The 20,743-nt window shown below is 45.9% G+C and overlaps 1 protein-coding gene across 6 annotated transcripts in view; it reads right to left on the reverse strand.

Moving 5' to 3' along the window:
• Positions 1 to 20,743, reverse strand: part of LOC106562738 (homeodomain-interacting protein kinase 3-like) — a 79,131-nt gene that overhangs the window by 43,503 nt on the left and 14,885 nt on the right. For all 6 annotated transcript variants that reach the window (XM_045689499.1, XM_045689501.1, XM_045689502.1 and 3 more), the window contains exon 2: positions 19,023 to 20,307. In XM_045689499.1, coding sequence (XP_045545455.1) covers positions 19,023 to 20,305 — 1,283 coding nt within the window. In that variant the 5' untranslated portion in view covers positions 20,306 to 20,307. The remainder of the gene's footprint in view (positions 1 to 19,022; positions 20,308 to 20,743) is intronic.

The raw sequence follows: 20,743 nt of genomic DNA on the forward strand, positions 1-20,743 counted from the left end.
CTTTATTGAAAACTGAGGATCTTTGCTGTAACGTGACAATTCCTACGGCTCCCATAGGCTCTCAGAACCTGGGAAAAAGCTGAATGATGTAATTCAAGCCCCTGGCTGAAAAACATTAGCGCTTTTGGTAAGTGGTCTATCAGAGGACAATGAGACTGAGGCGCATGCACGAGGCGACCCCATGTTTTTATTTTCTCTCTCTTTGTACTAAAACCCAGATTCCCGGTCGGAATATTATCGCTTTTTTACGAGAAAAATGGCATAAAAATAAATTTTAAACAGCGGTTGACATGCTTCGAAGTACGGTAATGGAATATTTAGAATTTTTTTGTCACATTTTACATTTAAGTCATTTAGCAGACGCTCTTATCCAGAGCGACTTACAAATTGGTGGATTCACCTTATGAAACGCGTCGGGCGCGTCACCCTTTAGGATAGTGTCTTGAACGCACAAACAAAACGCCGCTATTTGGATATAACTATGGATTATTTTGAACCAAACCAACATTTGTTATTGAAGTAGAAGTCCTGGGAGTGCATTCTGACGAAGAACAGCAAAGGTAATAACATTTTTCTTATAGTAAATCTGACTTTGGTGAGGGCTAAACTTGGTGGGTGTCTAAATAGCTAGCCCTGTGATGCCGGGCTATCTACTGAGAATATTGCAAAATGTGCTTTCACCGAAAAGCTATTTTAAAATCGGACATGGCGAGTGCATAGAGGAGTTCTGTATCTATAATTCTTAAAATAATTATGTTTTTTGTGAACGTTTATCGTGAGTAATTTAGTAAATTCACCGGAAGTTTGCGGGGGGGTATGCTAGTTCTGAACGTCACATGCTAATGTGAAAAGCTGGTTTTTGATATAAATATGAACTTGATTGAACAAAACATGCATGTATTGTATAACATAATGTCCTAAGATTGTCATCTGATGAAGATCATCAAAGGTTAGTGCTGCATTTAGCTGTGGTTTGGGTTTATGTGACATTATATGCTAGCTTGAAAAATGGGTGTCTGATTATTTCTGGCTGGGTTCTCTCCTGACATAATCTAATGTTTTGCTTTCGTTGTAAAGCCTTTTTGAAATCGGACAGTGTGGTTAGATTAACGAGTCTTATCTTTAAAATGGTGTAAAATAGTCATATGTTTGAGAAATTGAGGTAATAGCATTTCTAAGGTATTTCAATAACGCGTCACGGGATTCCACTGGCTGTTACGTAGGTGGGACGAAACTGGCCCTAGAGAAGTTAAACCCTTTACAATGAAAATCTGTGAAGTTATTTGGATTTTTAAGAACTATCTTTGAAAGACAAGGTTCTGAAAAAGGGAAGTTTCTTTTTTTGCTGAGTTTATATCGATCAGTCTCTGGTGTGCAGCGGACATGAGGTGATGAAATTACACTTGTAGGCAATTCACTACTAAAAGTTTGCCATCAGATATCTTAGAAAGGCTTTCTGCTAGAAGTCAAAGAGTGCTGGATGAGTGCTGGATGAGTGCTGGATGAGTGCTGGATGAGTTCTGTACAGCTGCCATTTTTTTGGTCCTCCGTTCTTCTCCCCTCTGCTCCGTGTAAACATGCTACTCTTCCTTCAGAAAAGCATGCCTCACAACTTTGTTCATTTGCACAATCGGTCTCAAATGTCCACACACACCGAAAAATACATTCAGTAGCTGCTGGCTACGCTTGTATAATTTCATGAGCTGGATTTGCCCATCTTTGCAATTAGTGTGTTAGTTTTAGCTCGTTAGCATGTAGCTAACAGCATCTATGTGATTTCGCTATTAGTTTGTGCTAATTTTGTTAGCATTCTGGTAATATAGCCCCAATGGGCTTTTGTGTTTTTAGCGCCCCTTTGTATGCTATGCCGGTAATACCATAAATCTCAGGATGAGAGAAGGACGGTATGACGATCTGAAAATCTGGATACCGCCCAAGCCTAACTCAACTCCAATGCCTGCGAGCAGAAGCACAGTGGTAAGCCCAGCATTGGCACACTGCTGTGCAAGCAAACTCACCCATGCTAAGGGCATCAGTGGGGGCTGGTGCCATGAGAGTAACCTGACAAAGACCATTTATTATGCTCGAAATGTTGTAAACAGTCAAAACTGGTTTCCAAAATCTGTCAGAAATAACATTCTTCCTGTGCAAACAGAAAGCATGTTTAGATTAACATGCAGTGGAGTCTGTCTGAGGCTATTTGTTTGGTTTGCTTCCTACTGTAAATAGGGAGCCAAATGTGCATGATTGCAGCAACCAAGGAAAGGCCAGTCTCCCTTAACTTTTTCACTGAGTAATAACACCAAAAAAATCCTATTTGTTTTCATCAAATAGCCTTAAGCTTGTACTGCATTTCTTGCCTTGCCTTTTCCCTCGTGCACAGTGTCTGTGGCCAATGAACTAAGCCCTTTTTCCTGGTCACTGAGTTCAGAGGCCTGTTCTGCTACCTCAGACATGGCCTCCCTTCCTCCCTAGTTCCTTTCCTTCCCCCCCCAGTCCCTCCGCCCCTAGTCCCTTCCCTCCGCCCCTAGTCCCTTCCCTTCGCCCCTAGTCCCTTCCCGCCGCCCCTAGTCCCTTCCCGCCGCCCCTAGTCCCTTCCCGCCGCCCCTAGTCCCTTCCCTTCGCCCCTAGTCCCTTCCCTTTGCCCCTAGTCCCTTCGCCCCTAGTCCCTTCCTCCATCTCAGACTCACACTTTTATTAATTCTCTTCTAAGTCGGTTTGTCACTCCATCTTTCCCTTCCATCCCTCTCTTTCCATCTCTCTCTCCCCCCTCCCCACTGAGAGACACTCCCTAAGCAGAGGCATAAGTAAGCCTAGGACTGTTGGAACTGTAAAAACACCAACATGGTAAAGGGCCGGATCCCACAGAGTGCAGGAGGATGTTAGCTCCTCTTGGTGACCTTGGGCTTGGGAAGGAGTCCCACGACCCCAGGAAAGGAACGGGGTCCTCGCCGCCAACATCTGCTAAGCTAATATCCCACGGAAAACCAGGCTCTGACGCCAGAGCTGCTAGAGGATGGAGACACACACGCCACGGAAGACCAGTCTCTGACGCCAGAGCTGCTAGAGGATGGACACACACGCCACGGAAGACCAGTCTCTGACACCAGAGCTGCTAGAGGATGGACACACACGCCACGGAAGACCAGTCTCTGACACCAGAGCTGCTAGAGGATGGACACACACACGCCATGGAAGACCAGTCTCTGACACCAGAGCTGCTAGAGGATGGACACACACACGCCACGGAAGACCAGGCTCTGACCCCAGAGCTGCTAGAGGATGGACACACACACGCCACGGAAGACCAGGCTCTGACCCCAGAGCTGCTAGAGGATGGACACACACGCCACGGAAGACCAGTCTCTGACACCAGAGCTGCTAGAGGATGGACACACACACGCCACGGAAGACCAGGCTCTGACACCAGAGCTGCTAGAGGATGGACACACACGCCACGGAAGACCAGGCTCTGACACCAGAGCTGCTAGAGGATGGACACACACGCCACGGAAGACCAGTCTCTGACACCAGAGCTGCTAGAGGATGGACACACACACGCCACGGAAGACCAGGCTCTGACCCCAGAGCTGCTAGAGGATGGACACACACGCCACGGAAGACCAGGCTCTGACACCAGAGCTGCTAGAGGATGGACACACACGCCACAAACATCCATTTAAAACGGAGAGCCGTATCAGAGTGCTAAAACCTCTGGAATAGCAAAGGAAGAGAATGAAAGCCTGTAATTTAGAATGATTTACACTTAACTCAATAAGAGGGAACTCAGGAGTGCCCATCTGAATGTGTAAATAGTTCTGAGAATGTAAAGCAAAGGGGATCTCAGAACTGCACTGATCTCTTATGTTAATGGTAAGTCCAAGTCATATAAAGTGACAGGTCCACTTGGTATTCAAGGCCTGGTTCCAGTTACTGACATGACTTTTACTGGATCAATTCTGAATTATATTAGTGCAAGTCAGCATGGGACGACTTTGAAGATCCCCAGGGAAACACTTAAGTTATGTGCTATTCCATATCATAAAACTGGTGTCAGTCGCTACCCCTCTTCCCCCTGCTGAGACGAGCGAAGAGTAAACTGTAGACGCAAATTAAAACAATATTCCACAATGATAAAATAAATATATGGAATCTTATTTTCTCTTATTAGAACTAACACATTGTCAAATGCCCTCTGCAGTAAGAGACATTGGCAGGCAGCAGTGCTGTTTCTAAGCTACTGTAGAACAAAGGTGTAGGGTGTAGGCTATGCAGTGTTTAACCAATATTCCTTCTTGCCACCGCTGCAAAAAAAATATGACTTGTTATACAGTGCCGTGAAATTATTTGCCCCCTTTCAGATTTTCTCTGTTTGCATATTATTGATACTGAATGTTGGACCTTCAACCAAAACCAAATATTAGATAAAGGGAATCATCAACTTACACACAACACCCTATAATGACAAAGGTAAACTTTGAAAATGTTATTCAAAAATAAAAACAGAAATACCTTATTTACACAAGCATTCAAACCCTTGGCTATGAGTCGAAAAGGAGCTCAGGTGCATCCTGTTTCCATTGGTCATCCTTGAGATGTTTCTACAACTAGATTGGAGTCCACCTGTGGTAAATTCAATTGATTGGACATTGGAAAGGCACACACCTGTCTATATAAGGTCCTACAGTTGACAGTGCATGTCAGAGCAAAACTCAAGCCATGAGGTCAAAGGAATTGTTCGTAGAGTTCCGAGACAGGATTGTGTCGAGGCACAGATCTGAGGAAGGGTACCAAAAAAATCTAGGAAGCATTGATGTTCCCCAAGAACACAGTGGCCTCCATCATTCTTAAATGGAATAAGTTTGGAACCACCAAGACTCTTCCTAGAGCTGGCCGCCGGGCCAAACTGAGCAATCAGGGGAGAAGGACCTTGGTCAGGGAGGTGACCAAGAACCCGATGGTCACATACAGAGCTCCAGAGTTCCTCTTTGGAGATGGGATAACCTTCCAGAAGGACAACCATCTTCGCAGCACTCCACCAATCAAACTTATGGTGGAGTGGCCAGACAGAAGCCACTCCTCAGTAAAAGGCACGACATCCCGCTTGGAGCTTGCCAAAAGGAACCTAAAGGACTCTGACCATGAGAAACAAGATTATCTGGTCTGATGAAACCAAGATTGAACTATTTGGCCTGAATGCCAAGCGTCACGTCTGGAGGAAACCAGGCACTGCTCATCACCTGGCACCTGGTTTTTCAGTGGCAGGGACTGGGAGACTAGTCAGCATTGAGGGAAAGATGGAGTAAAGCACAGAGAGATCCTTGATGAAAACCTGCTCCAGAGCGCTCAGGACCTCAGACTGGGGTGAAGGTTCACCTTCCAACAGGACAACAACCCTAAACACACAGCCAAGACAACGCAGAATTGGCTTCGGGACAAGTCTCTGAATGTCTTTGAGTGGCCCAGCCAGAGCCAGAGCATGAACCCAATCTAACATCTCTGGAGAGACCTGAAAATAGCTGTGCAGCGATGCTCCCCATCCAACCTGACAGAGCTTGAGAGGATCTGCAGAGAAAAATGGGAGAAACTTGCCAAATACAGGTGTGCCAAGCTTGTAGCGTCATACCCATGAAGACTCAAGGCTGTAATCTCTGCCAAAGGTGCTTCAACAAAGTACTGAGTAAAGGGTCTGAATACTTATGAAAAATGTCATAGTTTAGTATTTTTTAAACCCCGTTTTTACTTTGTCATTATGGGTATTGTGTGTAGATTAATAAGAAAAAATAAAAACGATTTAATACATTTTAGAATAAGGCTGTAACGTAACAAACGGTGGAAAAAGTGAACGGGTCTGAATACTTTACGAATGCACTCCAAATCTGGCTCCTTGATCCATCTCTCTCTCTTCGCACGCTTCTCGTCTTGTACCAGTATTACAGCCAGCTTCACACATCCAACTAGAAAAATAAGATTGTGTTCCTCAAAAGTGCCAAAAAGTATAAAAAAACATTTGAACAAATATAGACCTTTTCATACGATGCACATTAAAAAGTCTGTTTTTAAATGGAGAATGTATTTGTTGGCCACTTTCTCCAATGGGAACAGCAGAGGTAGCGAAGGACCTCAGAGGGGGGAGAGTCCAGATTCTGAAGGCCAGTGGACCATTCACCATTTCATTCCCTCACCACATCCTGACCCAGTCATTACCCTCGCTGCATCATCCACAACTGTTTTCCAGTCTGCCTCGCTACGCTGCCCAAGCCAAAACACAGGCCTGCAAATGTGAAAACAATTCAATGAAATCAAAGCCACAACAAACTACCAAACAGAAACACGCATGTCTACGGAGGCATCAGAGTGAAATATCCTCAGTCCTTTGGAGAGATGGGAGGTTACTGAGTTTTACAGGAGCTCCACTGGTCCACCCACTTACTGGAAAACCTCCAGGCTTTACTGTCAGCAGGGCTCTCCTCCATCTCCACAGCAGGGAAAAGAGAACAAAACACAGCAATTGGAGCTGGATGCGTCAACCATGAGAGCAAACAGCGTAAAACTGAAATATGTTCTACAACAATAGTCAAAGGAGCACTAAATTGACCTTTCAAACACTTGATTTGGAGTATTTTTGCAGAGCAGCCTTCCCTGTCTATCAGTACAAAAGGGGCCTGGGTGTTAGGGGGTCTTGTAATTAGTGGAGCTATGTGGAGGAGAAATTCCACAAATACGTGGAAAACCTGACTTAACACAGCAGTCTCCTCTTGCCTTCTGTGTGAACTTTCACTGGCTCCCGTGAGCTGGCCCCATGAATTTATGAGTGAGGGAAGCAGCGAGATTGTTTTGAGCCTCAGTGTGTGTGTGTGTGTGTGTGTGTGTGTGTGTGTGTGTAATACGTTGAGCAATCGAGTGTATCACAGGCCACCCTCCGACATACAAAAGCATCTGCATCGCACTCTGTGTGGATTTTAACCCAGATGTACTGCAGCTTGTTTCAGACTCCTTTTTCTGGAGAGGCTCGTGGAGAACTAGACACTTGGCTCATTGACAGAACTTCTTGTTACTTAAACATTGCTTATCGTCGCTGTCAGATTTTCTTTTTACATTTATTGAAAGCAGCAACTCTCCTCAATGTACACTGAACATTTCAGGACTCTAAGACCAAGAAAATGTTTCAAAACAGCTTCTTTAGCTTCATAATTTTATGTTTGTTCGGAAAATATGGTAATTTTTTATTTCCTAAAGTGTGTTTTGGAGATAAGGTTTTCATCAGACAGCAGCGACATTATGTAATTCACCACATTGGCCTATTTGCAGACAGCCAGGGGAAGCCAGGAGGAAATGGCTAGCATTTTTACATGGGCAGGGCTCAGCCGGTCTGTAGATTACTGCTGTGTACACTGGAGAGTTGTGACAAAGGTGCTAGCTAAACTAATGTTTAGTGGGTACATGAGGCTGGGGACCATGGATGAAGTGTTGTTACTAGCTCCTAGCTGGGCCACGGTCTGCTACAGCAGTCTTCTTCCTTTCAGTTCAAAGGGCAGCATAGAATCCCAACTCAGCTGATCAGGCTAAACCAGTCCAAGGCAGCTGGCTAACATCCCAAGGAGCAGTGCTGAGAAACAGAAAGACTGATGTGGAGTTCAGGGTGTCAGTGACTGATAGCCAGGGATCCCTGGACTACTGCATTATTGATGCTCATGAAAGAGCCATAGCAACCAACAAAAAACACATTAGTATCTGTTATTTCTAACTATTTCACTCAGGCTTCTCTTAGGATCTTTTCCTGGAGTAAGTCAACCTGAAATCACAGGTCGATGTTCCAGCGAGCAGGCGCGCGTTCCAGCGAGCAGGCGCGCGTTCCAGCGAGCAGGCGCACGTTCCAGCGCCTTTATCAGAATGTCAGATTCTGTCTCCTGTCATCTGTATTCAACCAAAACTGACAACACAATGCGTGGACTGAACAACCAGGCCTTAGCAACAAGTTGGCCATCCTTGACTGAGCCCAACAGACAACGACGTGGCCTTCAAAACAACATGGCCTCCAGTCATCTCCAAGGCAGCTTGGTGTTTTCATGGTGAGGCCTTGCTGCAGCTCCTTGGTCTTTCACCCTGTAAGCAATCATTTCTGAGAGAACCACAGTGAGACTCCAGCAGCAGGAGAGAGAGAAGAGATGGTGTCATTACGCTAGATGGCCAGGCATTCAATAAAGAGCAGCAGACAAAGTATCTAAGACCATAATCAACCCCGTAGCATTTCACAAAGCAGGAGAGAGAGAGAGAGAGAGAGAGAGAGAGAGAGAGAGACAGAGAGACAGACACAGAGAGAGACAGACAGAGAGACAGAGACAGACAAACGTCAAACGAATACCCAGCGATAGAGGGGGCATCCTTGGCTGGGACAGTCTCACCTCCGATTCAGTGAAGTCGGTGCCACGTTTTTAGTGAGACAAATTAGGTTACAGGATAAATTAGCCTTGTTCTCCGTTGTAGGACATAATGTGATTGGCTGTGTTTACGCTGTTGCTAACACCAGCTCTCTGGCTAGGAGCTGTCTTTGATGAATGATTGATGAGCTTGCTCTGCAAACTGAAACACAGAGGCCTGGTGTTACCTGAGGAAGGAGATACGCCTGATAGGACTGGTGCTACCGACCGACGCCCAGCAACACAGGAAAACGCACTAAAACAACACACACTCAGAGAAACACATACTGTATACACAAACAAACACTAGGCTTTTTACTCACCCACACAACAGAGAGCACCAGCACACACACTTTGCCCTGCCTAAACACACAACAGCAGCAGTCTCCAGTAGAGTGATACAACACAGTAACGTTAGACACCAGTGGGTAATTAGTGGTGGTAGCTGGCTTCTGATAAGCTACTGGTCTATGATGCAGCACTCAGCATGGCGTCCATGTTGAACCGATGCAGACACACCAAGACAAACGCAGGGGATCGTCCTTAGCTATGGGAGGTTTAAGTTCACAGACCTTCCTTTGAAAGTGCAAATCCTAGTTAAATACATTTCCATTTCAAATTGCTACTGGCAATGAAAACGGGAGAGTATGAAATTGAGGGAATAAAAGTTGCCGAGTGGAAAAAAATGAAAGGGCAACGCACCAGGAGAGCGAATCAACTGCAGAATGAAAGCAATTAGAGTTGGGGGTTTATGTGTTGAGCATTTATTCAACGCAGAGTCTTGTAAAGACGTCTGACACACACAGAGAGACGGAGAGACGGAGAGGTTGAGGGTGCTGGGGCGTAATTAAGGGAACCTTCTCGTGGCTCGTGGCATTTGGGCTTCAATCTGAAGACTCTAATTAGGAGGTTCAGTCAGAGAAACAAACAGGCCTCAGTCTGGAGAGAAGGGCTGAGGAGAGCTGGTGGTTCACCAATCACCAAGCCCAGAGAGGAGAAATGTTAAACTAATTAAAAGTGCCAGACCAAAATGGCTACAGGGTTTTAAAAGGGGAAAACAAAATAACAAGTTGAGTGAATCACGTCTGAGGGCCCAGACAAAGGCCCCAAACGTGGAAGTCTGAGGGGTGAAGAAACCACAGACTCACATTCAAATAGACTCCACGTGAATATTTCCACCCACTATGTGGACACAGGCACACACACACACCCATCCAGACTGCAAACACATTGCAAAACAGCTGCCGTTGGAGCTGGTTGACCTTGAACCAGTGAGCACGCTCTCTCTTGCATTTCACCCGGCCCATATTCTGCTCCGGCTGCCAGGGCGCTTCACCATCTATAGAAGTCCAACGGCGCTGGTCGCCTTCCCGTCAGCTATTTTAAGCAGCCTCTCCATCCACCCTAGCCTTCCACCTCCTACCGCTCTCTGCCCTCTCCCTCCGTATGTCTGGGAGATCCTCTAACCAGAGGAGCAGCGACAGCAGGATCATTATCATGTAATGTGATGTTAGTGTAGACCTGTGCAATTCTCTCATGGCCAGGCCCAGGGGTTTACCAGGCAGAATAATCTGTAGCAGTCCTTGCCTTTTCAGGACACCACTTCCACAACCATTCCCTGGGGGCTAGTGGTCATGGTGGCAGATTGGAAGCAACCCAAAGTATTGAATCATATTAGGCAGGTCAATAGGCCTAGCCCATGGGAAAGGCCAAAACATTCCCTAGATCCACATACTGGTAGAGAGCCAAGGGCCTGTTCAACATAGAGAGAGCTAAGGGACTGTTCAACATAGAGAGAGCTAAGGGACTGTACAGCATAGAGAGAGCTAAGGGACTGTACAGCATAGAGAGAGCTAAGGGACTGTTCAACATAGAGAGAGCCAAGGGGCTGTTCAACATAGAGAGAGCTAAGGGACTGTTCAACATAGAGAGAGCTAAGGGACCGTTCAACATAGAGAGAGCTAAGGGACTGTACAGCATAGAGAGAGCTAAGGGACCGTACAGCATAGAGAGAGCTAAGGGACTGTACAGCATAGAGAGAGCTAAGGGACTGTACAGCATAGAGAGAGCTAAGGGACTGTTCAACATAGAGAGAGCTAAGGGACTGTTCAACATAGAGAGAGCTAAGGGACTGTTCAACATAGAGAGAGCTAAGGGACTGTACAACATAGAGAGAGCTAAGGGACTGTACAGCATAGAGAGAGCTAAGGGACTGTACAGCATAGAGAGAGCTAAGGGACTGTACAGCATAGAGAGAGCTAAGGGACTGTACAGCATAGAGAGAGCTAAGGGACTGTACAGCATAGAGAGAGCTAAGGGACTGTACAACATAGAGAGAGCTAAGGGACTGTACAGCATAGAGAGAGATAAGGGACTGTACAACATAGAGAGAGCTAAGGGACTGTACAGCATAGAGAGAGCTAAGGGACTGTACAGCATAGAGAGAGCTAAGGGACTGTACAGCATAGAGAGAGCTAAGGGACTGTACAGCATAGAGAGAGCTAAGGGACTGTACAACATAGAGAGAGCTAAGGGACTGTTCAACATAGAGAGAGCTAAGGGGCTGTTCAACATAGAGAGAGCTAAGGGACTGTACAACATAGAGAGAGCTAAGGGACTGTACAGCATAGAGAGAGCTAAGGGGCTGTTCAACATAGAGAGAGCTAAGGGACTGTACAACATAGAGAGAGCTAAGGGACTGTTCAACATAGAGAGAGCTAAGGGACTGTTCAACATAGAGAGTAGGCTTAGGTGATATACCATATAGCGGGGTATTTAGGGAAACAAAATGGGGGGCATCCTGCCTCGCGTAATGCATGCTACACCACTACTTATAAAGATATCTAAGATGTGTCAAATAAATGATATCCATCTCAGGCCTCCAGCTCTGCGTTAACTGGCTACAAGTCAAGACCAAGCTTCTTGGTTACAGCAGAGAAATTCGATCCCTGTTGTCTAAATTGTTTTGTGCATCAACAAAGAATGTATATATTAACAAGTTGTTGTTTCATATCAGCCCTTGTGTGTAGTTGCGGTGATGCCGTATTACCCGGTAAGGTACAGAACGGGTCAGAACGGGAACATCTGGATACAGACTAACAGTTTCCTTTTCTATTTCACACACAACCTGGATGTAGTGTATGAGGGAAAGGCCACTGAAACTCTATTGATTTTGGGGGAATTGTAAAATGGCAAACTGCATGTTGAGGGGAACTTTCTCCATTTGTTCAACTGAATGAATATTGTGCCTTGTTCATGGCATACATGATAACACTGCCCCTCTTGCCTTGTGAAATGACATCCCCCATTAGGTTGAATAGAAATCTTCATGAAGCCAGCTCTTCTGACACAAAGTACCATGGAGGAATAGGCTTATCATCATTCTGTGTGGTCCTCCTTTGAAAGTAGGCAATATACTGCTCTAAAATTGTATCTGAAGATAAAATGGCCGGTGAGAATGACTTGGCGACCTGTGCTTTCGATGGGTAGAACTGGCAAATGGAGGAGAGAGCAGCTGCACACTGTATTTAACTTCCTGCCAAAAGTCCCTAAAGTACAGTGTAGGGCTACAGTGAGTCGATTCTATTTGGAGTCACTTCCTAAAATATGGTGCATTTACCAGAAGTGAGTGAAAGGAGGCCTGTGTGTGTTAGTCAGAGAGAGCAGAGAGATGAGCTAAACACAGAGGATGTTGTGGCCTACTCCTCTGCAGCTGACATGCACACCAAGAGAGTCAAGCAGACTGCACTATCAGACTAGAGAAAGCAGAAATGGTCATGAAAGTGGTAATGTACTGCAAACTCATCTCTTGACTACACACATCTGGATATAGCTTGAGCATTCTGGTTTAAATGATTCATTCAAGAGATGTCTCCACTGTCTACAGAAATGCACACCTGTCAACAAGCTTAGACCTAGTATGTAACTAAACTCCTAATGTTTAGCCTGCTACTGGTGGACAACTAGAGAGATGACAAATGACAGACCATGAGAGATCATCCCTCCTTATTACATACACGTTGCTGCAGCTTCCCCGTTCATACTGGAACTGCTCTGAACTCCGTACGCATGGCTACTAAAGCATACCACTACTTTACGCAGAAAACCTCACATTCATGTATGACAACGAATTAAACTAATGATTCTTTCTTCGTGTACTGCTCTTTATGATTTGTGAAATTCTAAAGTTCAGCGGTACTGTATGATGAAATAGACACTTCATTTCTCTCATAACACCGTCCTTAAACTTTTGTCAAACAAAGAGCTGTGGGACTGCAGCCAAAGTACGATACCACACCTACAGAGAAGCAGCAGTAAAAAGGCCTAGGCTGCACAGAGATACCACACCTACAGAGAAGCAGCAGTAAAAAGGCCTAGGCTGCACAGAGATACCACGCCTACAGAGAAGCAGCAGTAAAAAGGCCTAGGCTGCACAGAGATACCACGCCTACAGAGAAGCAGCAGTAAAAAGGCCTAGGCTGCACAGAGATACCACGCCTACAGAGAAGCAGCAGTAAAAAGGCCTAGGCTGCACAGAGATGCCATTTGAATAATCAAGTCATCTATGACAAGCATGCGGTTTTCTAGTGTTCTGAAGAACGCCAGTCTCAACTCGGGTCAATGCAACTCATCTCACCTCAGTGAGCAGGAATCTACAGACGTTGCATACAGAGGGAAATGGATAACCCAGACCCAAGTCTCCCATTTTAATATGTTCAGGCAGCATGACTTATTCAAATGAAATGTAAATCCCCTGTACTAAGACATATAGCTGCCATGTGACAGTCATTCTACAGTATCTTCTCTTTTCCACCAACCCAAACACATTACTAAGAGACCAGGCCACATCTAAATGACATCGCTAACAGCCTAATACTGTCATCTCTTAGGAAGGGATGATCTTTTTGTTGTTGCGACTTTGACTCAAAAACTACAAAAGAGAATAACCTCACAGAATAGGCTACAACAAGCAAATAGGCTCATTTGAAATGTGGCAGTTTGTTTTTTAAACATCTGAGAGAAGCAAACCAGAAGGTCTCACCGTCTCTGAGATGATACCACATCAGCAGACGATTAGGCTACGTGATACTGGCATTGACAGACTAGCCCATGGTGTCCACTTCCACCAGTGCAATTCCATGTAACTGCATTTAGCTGACGAACAGCATCCATCTATTCCCTATGGATACAACTTAGCTGAACATTTTAAGGAGGCCTGTTCAAACTCTTTCCCGATCGATTCACCTCACTTTCGGTCTGAACTTGCAACGCGTAATTGAATGAGATACCATCAAAATTCCATCAAACTGCATCCTCTGTTCATACATCAAACTAAATCTCCCATCAGTTCTTTAGAGAAACCTCCAATTCCCAAGTAATAACACTACTATTTAAAAGGCTGGTTTTAGAGTGTAAACTCCCCCGGACGCTAAGGCATAACATTAGGAGTACAAACTAATCCCTGACTCCTTCCATCTCACTCAGCCACTGACTAGCATTAATCAAACGAGGGCAGGGGAGTATTCTCAAAGATGACTTCAAGGCTTTTAGCACAATTTACCACCCAATACGTCCTCGCATACGTGGTCTGCAGGCCTGGCACCTCACATGAATTATGCATTCAGCTAGCCCAACGGTCAGTATCTCTGATGATCGAGCCCAGTGAATTGTGAGGAGACAAACGTTCCTCAGTAAGAGATCAATGACGTCATCACTTTTAGTCATATGTACAGGGCCTATAAAAATGAGAATCATAGCACAGAACTTCTGCCAACACCACCCCTGTGACACCCCTGTGCACAAATTGAAGATAGGAGAGAGTTGTTAAATAACATGAAAAGTCAGTCAGCACATCATAGGCCCAGGAGACTTGAGAGGGAATGGAAGCTACACTTACTGGAGTCTCATTACTGACTCTGCACGCACCACCCCAGAGTCTGGTTTATACAGTTTGTTCAATGGCTATACGCACCGCTTTCCAGGAAGTAGTATTGTATTAATTTTTGTAGTCTTTTTTTTTTTTAAATGGTTTTCAAATGGATGAAAAACGAAGCCCAATGGTCTTTAACATAACTTCATAAAAGGCATCTGGCAGAAGTAAATTCCACAAACACTAATATCATTTTATATACACTGTATCTTAAATGACTTAGATGATCTGATGAATTTGATGATATAATCGTCAAGCCCATTCAAGAGATTGACCTAGGACATCATCACTTGCACATCACTTGCACATCGTTTTCAGAAGTCAAAAGTGGCTGGGCTGTTGATGTTCAAAATGAAATGACTGACGGGAGTCAACACCAATCAGATATCAACAGGAAGTGTCTCAAAAACAACTTCCTGGAGTAGGATGATGGGCTCTGAGGGCAGGGGAGGAGCTTACCGGGGAACCAATCAAATTCCATCATCTTAATAACAGCCGAATGCAAAGTAATGCCACACAGACTACTGGAGTCTAGTCTAGGGCAGTAAGAGGCTGGTGTGGGCTCAGACAGACTGTGTCATCAGATTTAATCAGAGAGGGAGCAGCAGGGGCATGTGGGGATTAGTAACGACAACATATCATCTACCAGGTGCCAAGTCTGCAATACAGACAACAGGTACAGTATACTCCAACTCCATGGAGCGTTAGGAAAATGTATCAAACTCTGGAAGCACACGTATGATCCTAAAAACCTGGAAGCTCTGTGTGTTTAGATCAGGATACACAGCAGGGGTGTATTCATTATGTCCTGCAATGGAAAACGTTTACTGTTTAAGAAACAAACGGAAGCAAACAGAGCAAACAGAATGAAACGGGGAGGGACATACCGGAATTTGTCCAATAGAAACTCTCGTTTTCGTTGCAAAACGTTTTTTTTGTTTGGAGTAAACAAAATGTTTTGCAACAGAATCGGTGTAATGAATACACCCTAGAGCTCTCCAAGATTCCCCCAGACATTCCTGACATTTTCACCAAGGGAAAAGCTGACTGTTGATCTCTGGGACACAGACACTGCTGTCTGGCTGCCCCGGTTCCTCTGGATACCAGGTGTGTCAGTTGTGGCTCTATTGAATTATCAGACAACGATGCTGGACACTGTACCAGACAGACAAACTACTCTGAACTGACCATAGGTCTACAACATGCTATATCTATAGGGTGTGTGTGTGTGTGTGTGTGTGTGTGTGTGTGTGTGTGTGTGTGTGTGTGTGTGTGTGTGTGTGTTGTCTTCAAGCCTCTCCAATATGCCTTGAGTAGACATGCAGCAAAAAGCTGGAATTGGAATGAGATGACGCACATGAATTTGAGCCAGTGAGTCAGTCCCTAGTGGCTGACCTTGTCTCTGTGAGAGCCAGCAGAAGACCCAGGGCTGAGAAAGATACACGGGATGAAGGGATTTTAAAGTGCAAATTAAAACACGCACAGGACTTCACGTCTGTGTTGTGGTACAGACACAATCTCAATTGAAATGTTACTTTTATGCTGCCACTTTTACAACGGCTTGCAAAAATGAAAGCCTCCTTCTTGGGTGTTGGTCTGTTCAATAAACATGTCAAATAGCAAACCATTAGCAAACCAGACAACAGAGAAGCCTAGCCTGTGTTAGACCCACTTAGTGAGGACATGGCTGCAGTGCACACGGCCCATTCTCTGTCCCCCACCTCCCCCAGAACCAGAGCAGAGACTTTAATTAGAAGTGGATAATTAGAACCATCCATCCTCGTGCAGTAAGGCTGCCTGATGATGCTCCTCTGAGGCAGTGGAAAACAGGAGAGCTGCCAGGTCCTCCACCAAGGCAGACCTGTGCTACCACAACAAGCAGGGGGAAAGAATAGGCTCCTACCTCACAGACAGACCATGGTGTATGAATTGAAGGACAAACCGAGTCTGTGATTCTCAGGCCTTTTCAGGTTCAGTAAATAAGGTGCTTCCTAAACCGACTGGTTTCGGCATTAAAGCCTTCATCAGGGTGACATCATTCACCACCATCACACAGAACAGGATCTGGTACCAGAGCAGCTGGAAGCTCACGGTGGCTAATGCAAGGTTATGACATTATATGGTGCAGCCAGCTATGACAGAACCATTACAGTTATTACATTACAACTCCATCATGACATTTTACAAGACAGACCTCTGTGCTGTTTAACAGTCAAACCATCCCCCCCTATATATAATGTATGTGAATCACTAAATAGGCCTAGCTGCCCCTATGAGATGTTCTGAGAGACAGTACAGTGCTTTCTATTTAAGGAGGACAAATGTATTTTCCGGTCACAAAAACAAGTCATCCTGCATGTTCTTCCTCCGATGAGACCTCTCAGGAACTGAGTACTGAATGGGGTTGAGGCTTCACTAACCATCCTCCTCATCACACAAATAGCCAGAACAGCATCTACGAGGTAGAAACCACAGACCACTGACTGACACTAAACTGGGTCATTCCTGTCCAGACCATTACGTAACAGTTCATATCATTTCAGGGCCCCGTTTCTCAAAACTAGAACTACCGGCACCTATAGGGTGCTGCCAAGAGTAATTCTTCTGGTGAGTTTTCCGTTGGCCTGTCCAAGAGCAGAAGAAACATTATTCTCAGCATAAACATACCAGATAGGCTGCCATGTTACGCATCAGGGTTCGTAACAGAGTTACGTTCAGACTCGAGAGGTGTTGGACTGAGAGAGAAGCTGTTCATCCTCAAATGGTTAGCATGGTCTGTATGCAACATGGCCTAACGCTCTTTACACAACATTCACATTTCCTTCCAAGGAAACACACATACTGTACAGATGCAGTGGGCCTTCCTGCTCTTCACAGATATTTCATCAAACGGGTGTAAGCATAGGCCTGTGCATTAAGGCTTACACTTCAAATATTTGCCTACAGGCAGTTCCTTGCTCACCATGACATCTTGACAAATCCTACAGACTGGTGAGGGCTCAATCCTAACCCAGCCTCACCAGGACTGATAACAATGTGTGAGATGTTCACAAACTCATACAGACAATTATTGATTTTTTTCCCGCCTCATTGTGTTGCAGTCTGTTTTCAGAACACTGTTTCCTTTCCCAGGCTGAGGGGACGTGAGCGGGCTACCCCCTGCCAGTAATGCTGTGGGGTCACATTTTTTCACAGGTCGTGGTATGCGGCTCCTGAACGAGCAGGATGTTAGGCAATAGAGAAGACATATCCTTGCCTGACCTCAGAAGGGCGTTTTTGTCATGGTAGGTCTGCACGATATGGGCAAAAAAATATATTGTGAATGTTTTATTTTATTATTGCGATTGTGATTTGGCTTGTGATAAAAATACAAACACTTGGGTAAACTGTTAGAATCATAGAAAAAACATTATTTCTTTTAAAAGGTAAAGTGGACCACAGCATCGTTCTTGTTCGGAACAATCTGTTGACTGCATTTGACCTAACAGAACAGAGTGCAAACTTAGTGGATGTAAGGGGAGGAACTCCTTGAGTGACAGGGCAGCCTTGGTGTGTGTGGAAAGCAGCCGCAGGAGAAAAACAAGAGTCAACTAGAAAAACGGATCTTACACACGGCTGAGTGGCATTTCAAAATATTGCATGTGATACGGATATTGAACATGTCCGTATTGTGATTTCAATATAACATCGATTCATTGTGCAGCCCTACCTCATGGTAGCCTATGTGTGGACACCAGAGAATTAGATTTCATTATATTCATTGTGCAGCCCTACCTCATGGTAGCCTATGTGTGGACACCAGAGAATTAGATTTCATTATATTCATTGTGCAGCCCTACCTCATGGTAGCCTATGTGTGGACACCAGAGAATTAGATTTCATTAGATTCATTGTGCAGCCCTACCTCATGGTAGCCTATGTGTGGACACCAGAGAATTAGATTTCATTAGATTCATTGTGCAGCCCTACCTCATGGTAGCCTATGTGTGGACACCAGAGAATTAGATTTCATTAGATTCATTGTGCAGCCCTACCTCATGGTAGCCTATGTGTGGACACCAGAGAATTAGATTTCATTAGATTCATTGTGCAGCCCTACCTCATGGTAGCCTATGTGTGGACACCAGAGAATTAGATTTCATTATATTCATTGTGCAGCCCTACCTCATGGTAGCCTATGTGTGGACACCAGAGAATTAGATTTCATTAGATTCATTGTGCAGCCCTACCTCATGGTAGCCTATGTGTGGCCACCAGAGAATTAGATTTCATTAGATTCATTGTGCAGCCCTACCTCATGGTAGCCTATGTGTGGACACCAGAGAATTAGATTTCATTAGATTCATTGTGCAGCCCTACCTCATGGTAGCCTATGTGTGGACACCAGAGAATTAGATTTCATTAGATTCATTGTGCAGCCCTACCTCATGGTAGCCTATGTGTGGACACCAGAGAATTAGATTTCAAGATGATCTCAGCTCCCTACCAGAAGCTCCAGCATATCTGGGAGGATATGTCATTACTGTTAAACTTTAAGGATTTACTGTCAGAATTTGATCATCCTGGCTTCTCCTGCGCTGACTCACCGACTTATTATAGACCTTCTGTATTGTACACAAACAACCCAGCATTGAATGTGTAACCCTCCATCTCCAAGCTCGGTGGACACTGACCTGTAGTAGCGGGACTGGAGGTATGTGGAGCACACAGCCTTGGACACGTGGCTGGCTGAACCAAAGTCTATCACCTTCACCCTGTAGGGCTGCCTGACAGGGTCCACCAGCATAATGTTCTCCGGCTTTAGGTCAGCGTGGATCAGGCCCATGGTCTTCAACTTCCTCAGGGCCGTGGCCACCTGCTGCAGCACGGGCCGGATCACCTTCAGCGGCAGCGGGCTGAACTTGTTCTGCTTGAGGAAGTCATAGAGGTTCTGCTCCAGCATCTCAAACACCAGGCACGTGTGGCTGCGGTGCTGGAAGCACTCGAAGGCCCGCACCAGGTTGTGCTCATCCGCGTTCTCCCCGCTCAGTCGGGCTAGAATGCCCACCTCTATCTGGCCCTGGCGTGCGTATGACGGGTGGTTCTTCAGGATCTTCACCGCCACCACCTCCCCAGTACCCCTCTTCCAGCACTTTACCACCTGTCCGAAGGTGCCGCGGCCCAGGAAGTCCAGCACCTCGTACGTGTTCTTCATGGAGCACAGGACCTCGTGCTGCACCAGCTGGTAGTCCCCGTCACCCCCTCCTGCTCCGCCCGCCGCTCCCTGTTTGGTTGGGGGTCCTCCTCCGCCCCCTACAGCCGTGGGCGCGGGCAACCCAGCTGGATTCCCCCCATTGGTCGTTTGCATCATGGCTGGCAACATGGACAGGTCCTCCACTATCTGCATGGCGCTCCCGCGGTTATCAAGCTCCTCGCTCTTACGTTTCAGCCCACATCGCTGAGCGCTGTCAGCCAAGTTCAAACCTCCACAATCGCCCTCTTCCCAGTCAACTTCTGTCTCTTCCTTCCTACCTCCTCCTCTACCTTCCTCCCCCCTTCCCCCTCCTCCTGTCGCTCCACTACTGCTGCCTCCCCTGTCTCTGTCCGTCTGCTTCTGCCCCTTGCCCTGCCAGGGGACTGGCCCTGTGTCCTGGGGCTGCTGGGCCTCCGCCGGGCCTGTTCCTCCTGTTCCGTTCTGCTTTCTCCGTACCCCACGCACGGCCACCGTCTGTACAGGGAACTCCTGCCCGCCGCCACACGTTCTCTCGCCCGCTGCAGAGTCTCGGGTCGCAAAGGAGGGAGCGAGTCTGATCGGGTGCGCTATGCCAAGGGTTCTGCCGTTCAGAGAAGTCCACGGTTGGGCTCTCTCATGGTACACACAGCTGCTGGGCTCCACTTTGACTTTCTTCACGCTGCAAAAGGCACTAGTCTGGGTTTGATAAATGTGTGGTGGGTAGATCCAGACTTGTGAGGCCATACCTGGACAGAGACATTCAAAAGAGGAGAAAGACAATGTTAGCATATTATCAAAGCTTGATCAACCTACTTAGGGAAGGTCGTTTTGATGCTCACACCCACACAACATCTAAAACATTAAACACCAACTGTAAAAGGTACTCACTATAGCGTTAATGCAAAGAGCAGTGTGAAAGGTCAAAGTGTCCTATGTGAATCAATTTCACCACGGACATGACATAATGTGATTTCAGTTAGGTCAACGAGGTAAGTGTCTATGAGGGGATGTCAATTGAAATAAAATGACACTGGGCCTAAATAAATGTAGGTGTATTTTCATGTCTTCCTGTTGGATGAGAAAGTCCAGTCTGCATAGTGATATACAAAGACCATGTCAACAAATGACTGGAGGCTGCCGATTGGCTGATTGATTTGCATAGTGAAAAGGTGACCTTTCCAG

The sequence above is a fragment of the Salmo salar genome, chromosome ssa11 (assembly GCF_905237065.1).
Source record: "Salmo salar chromosome ssa11, Ssal_v3.1, whole genome shotgun sequence".
Lineage (NCBI taxonomy): Eukaryota > Metazoa > Chordata > Actinopteri > Salmoniformes > Salmonidae > Salmo > Salmo salar.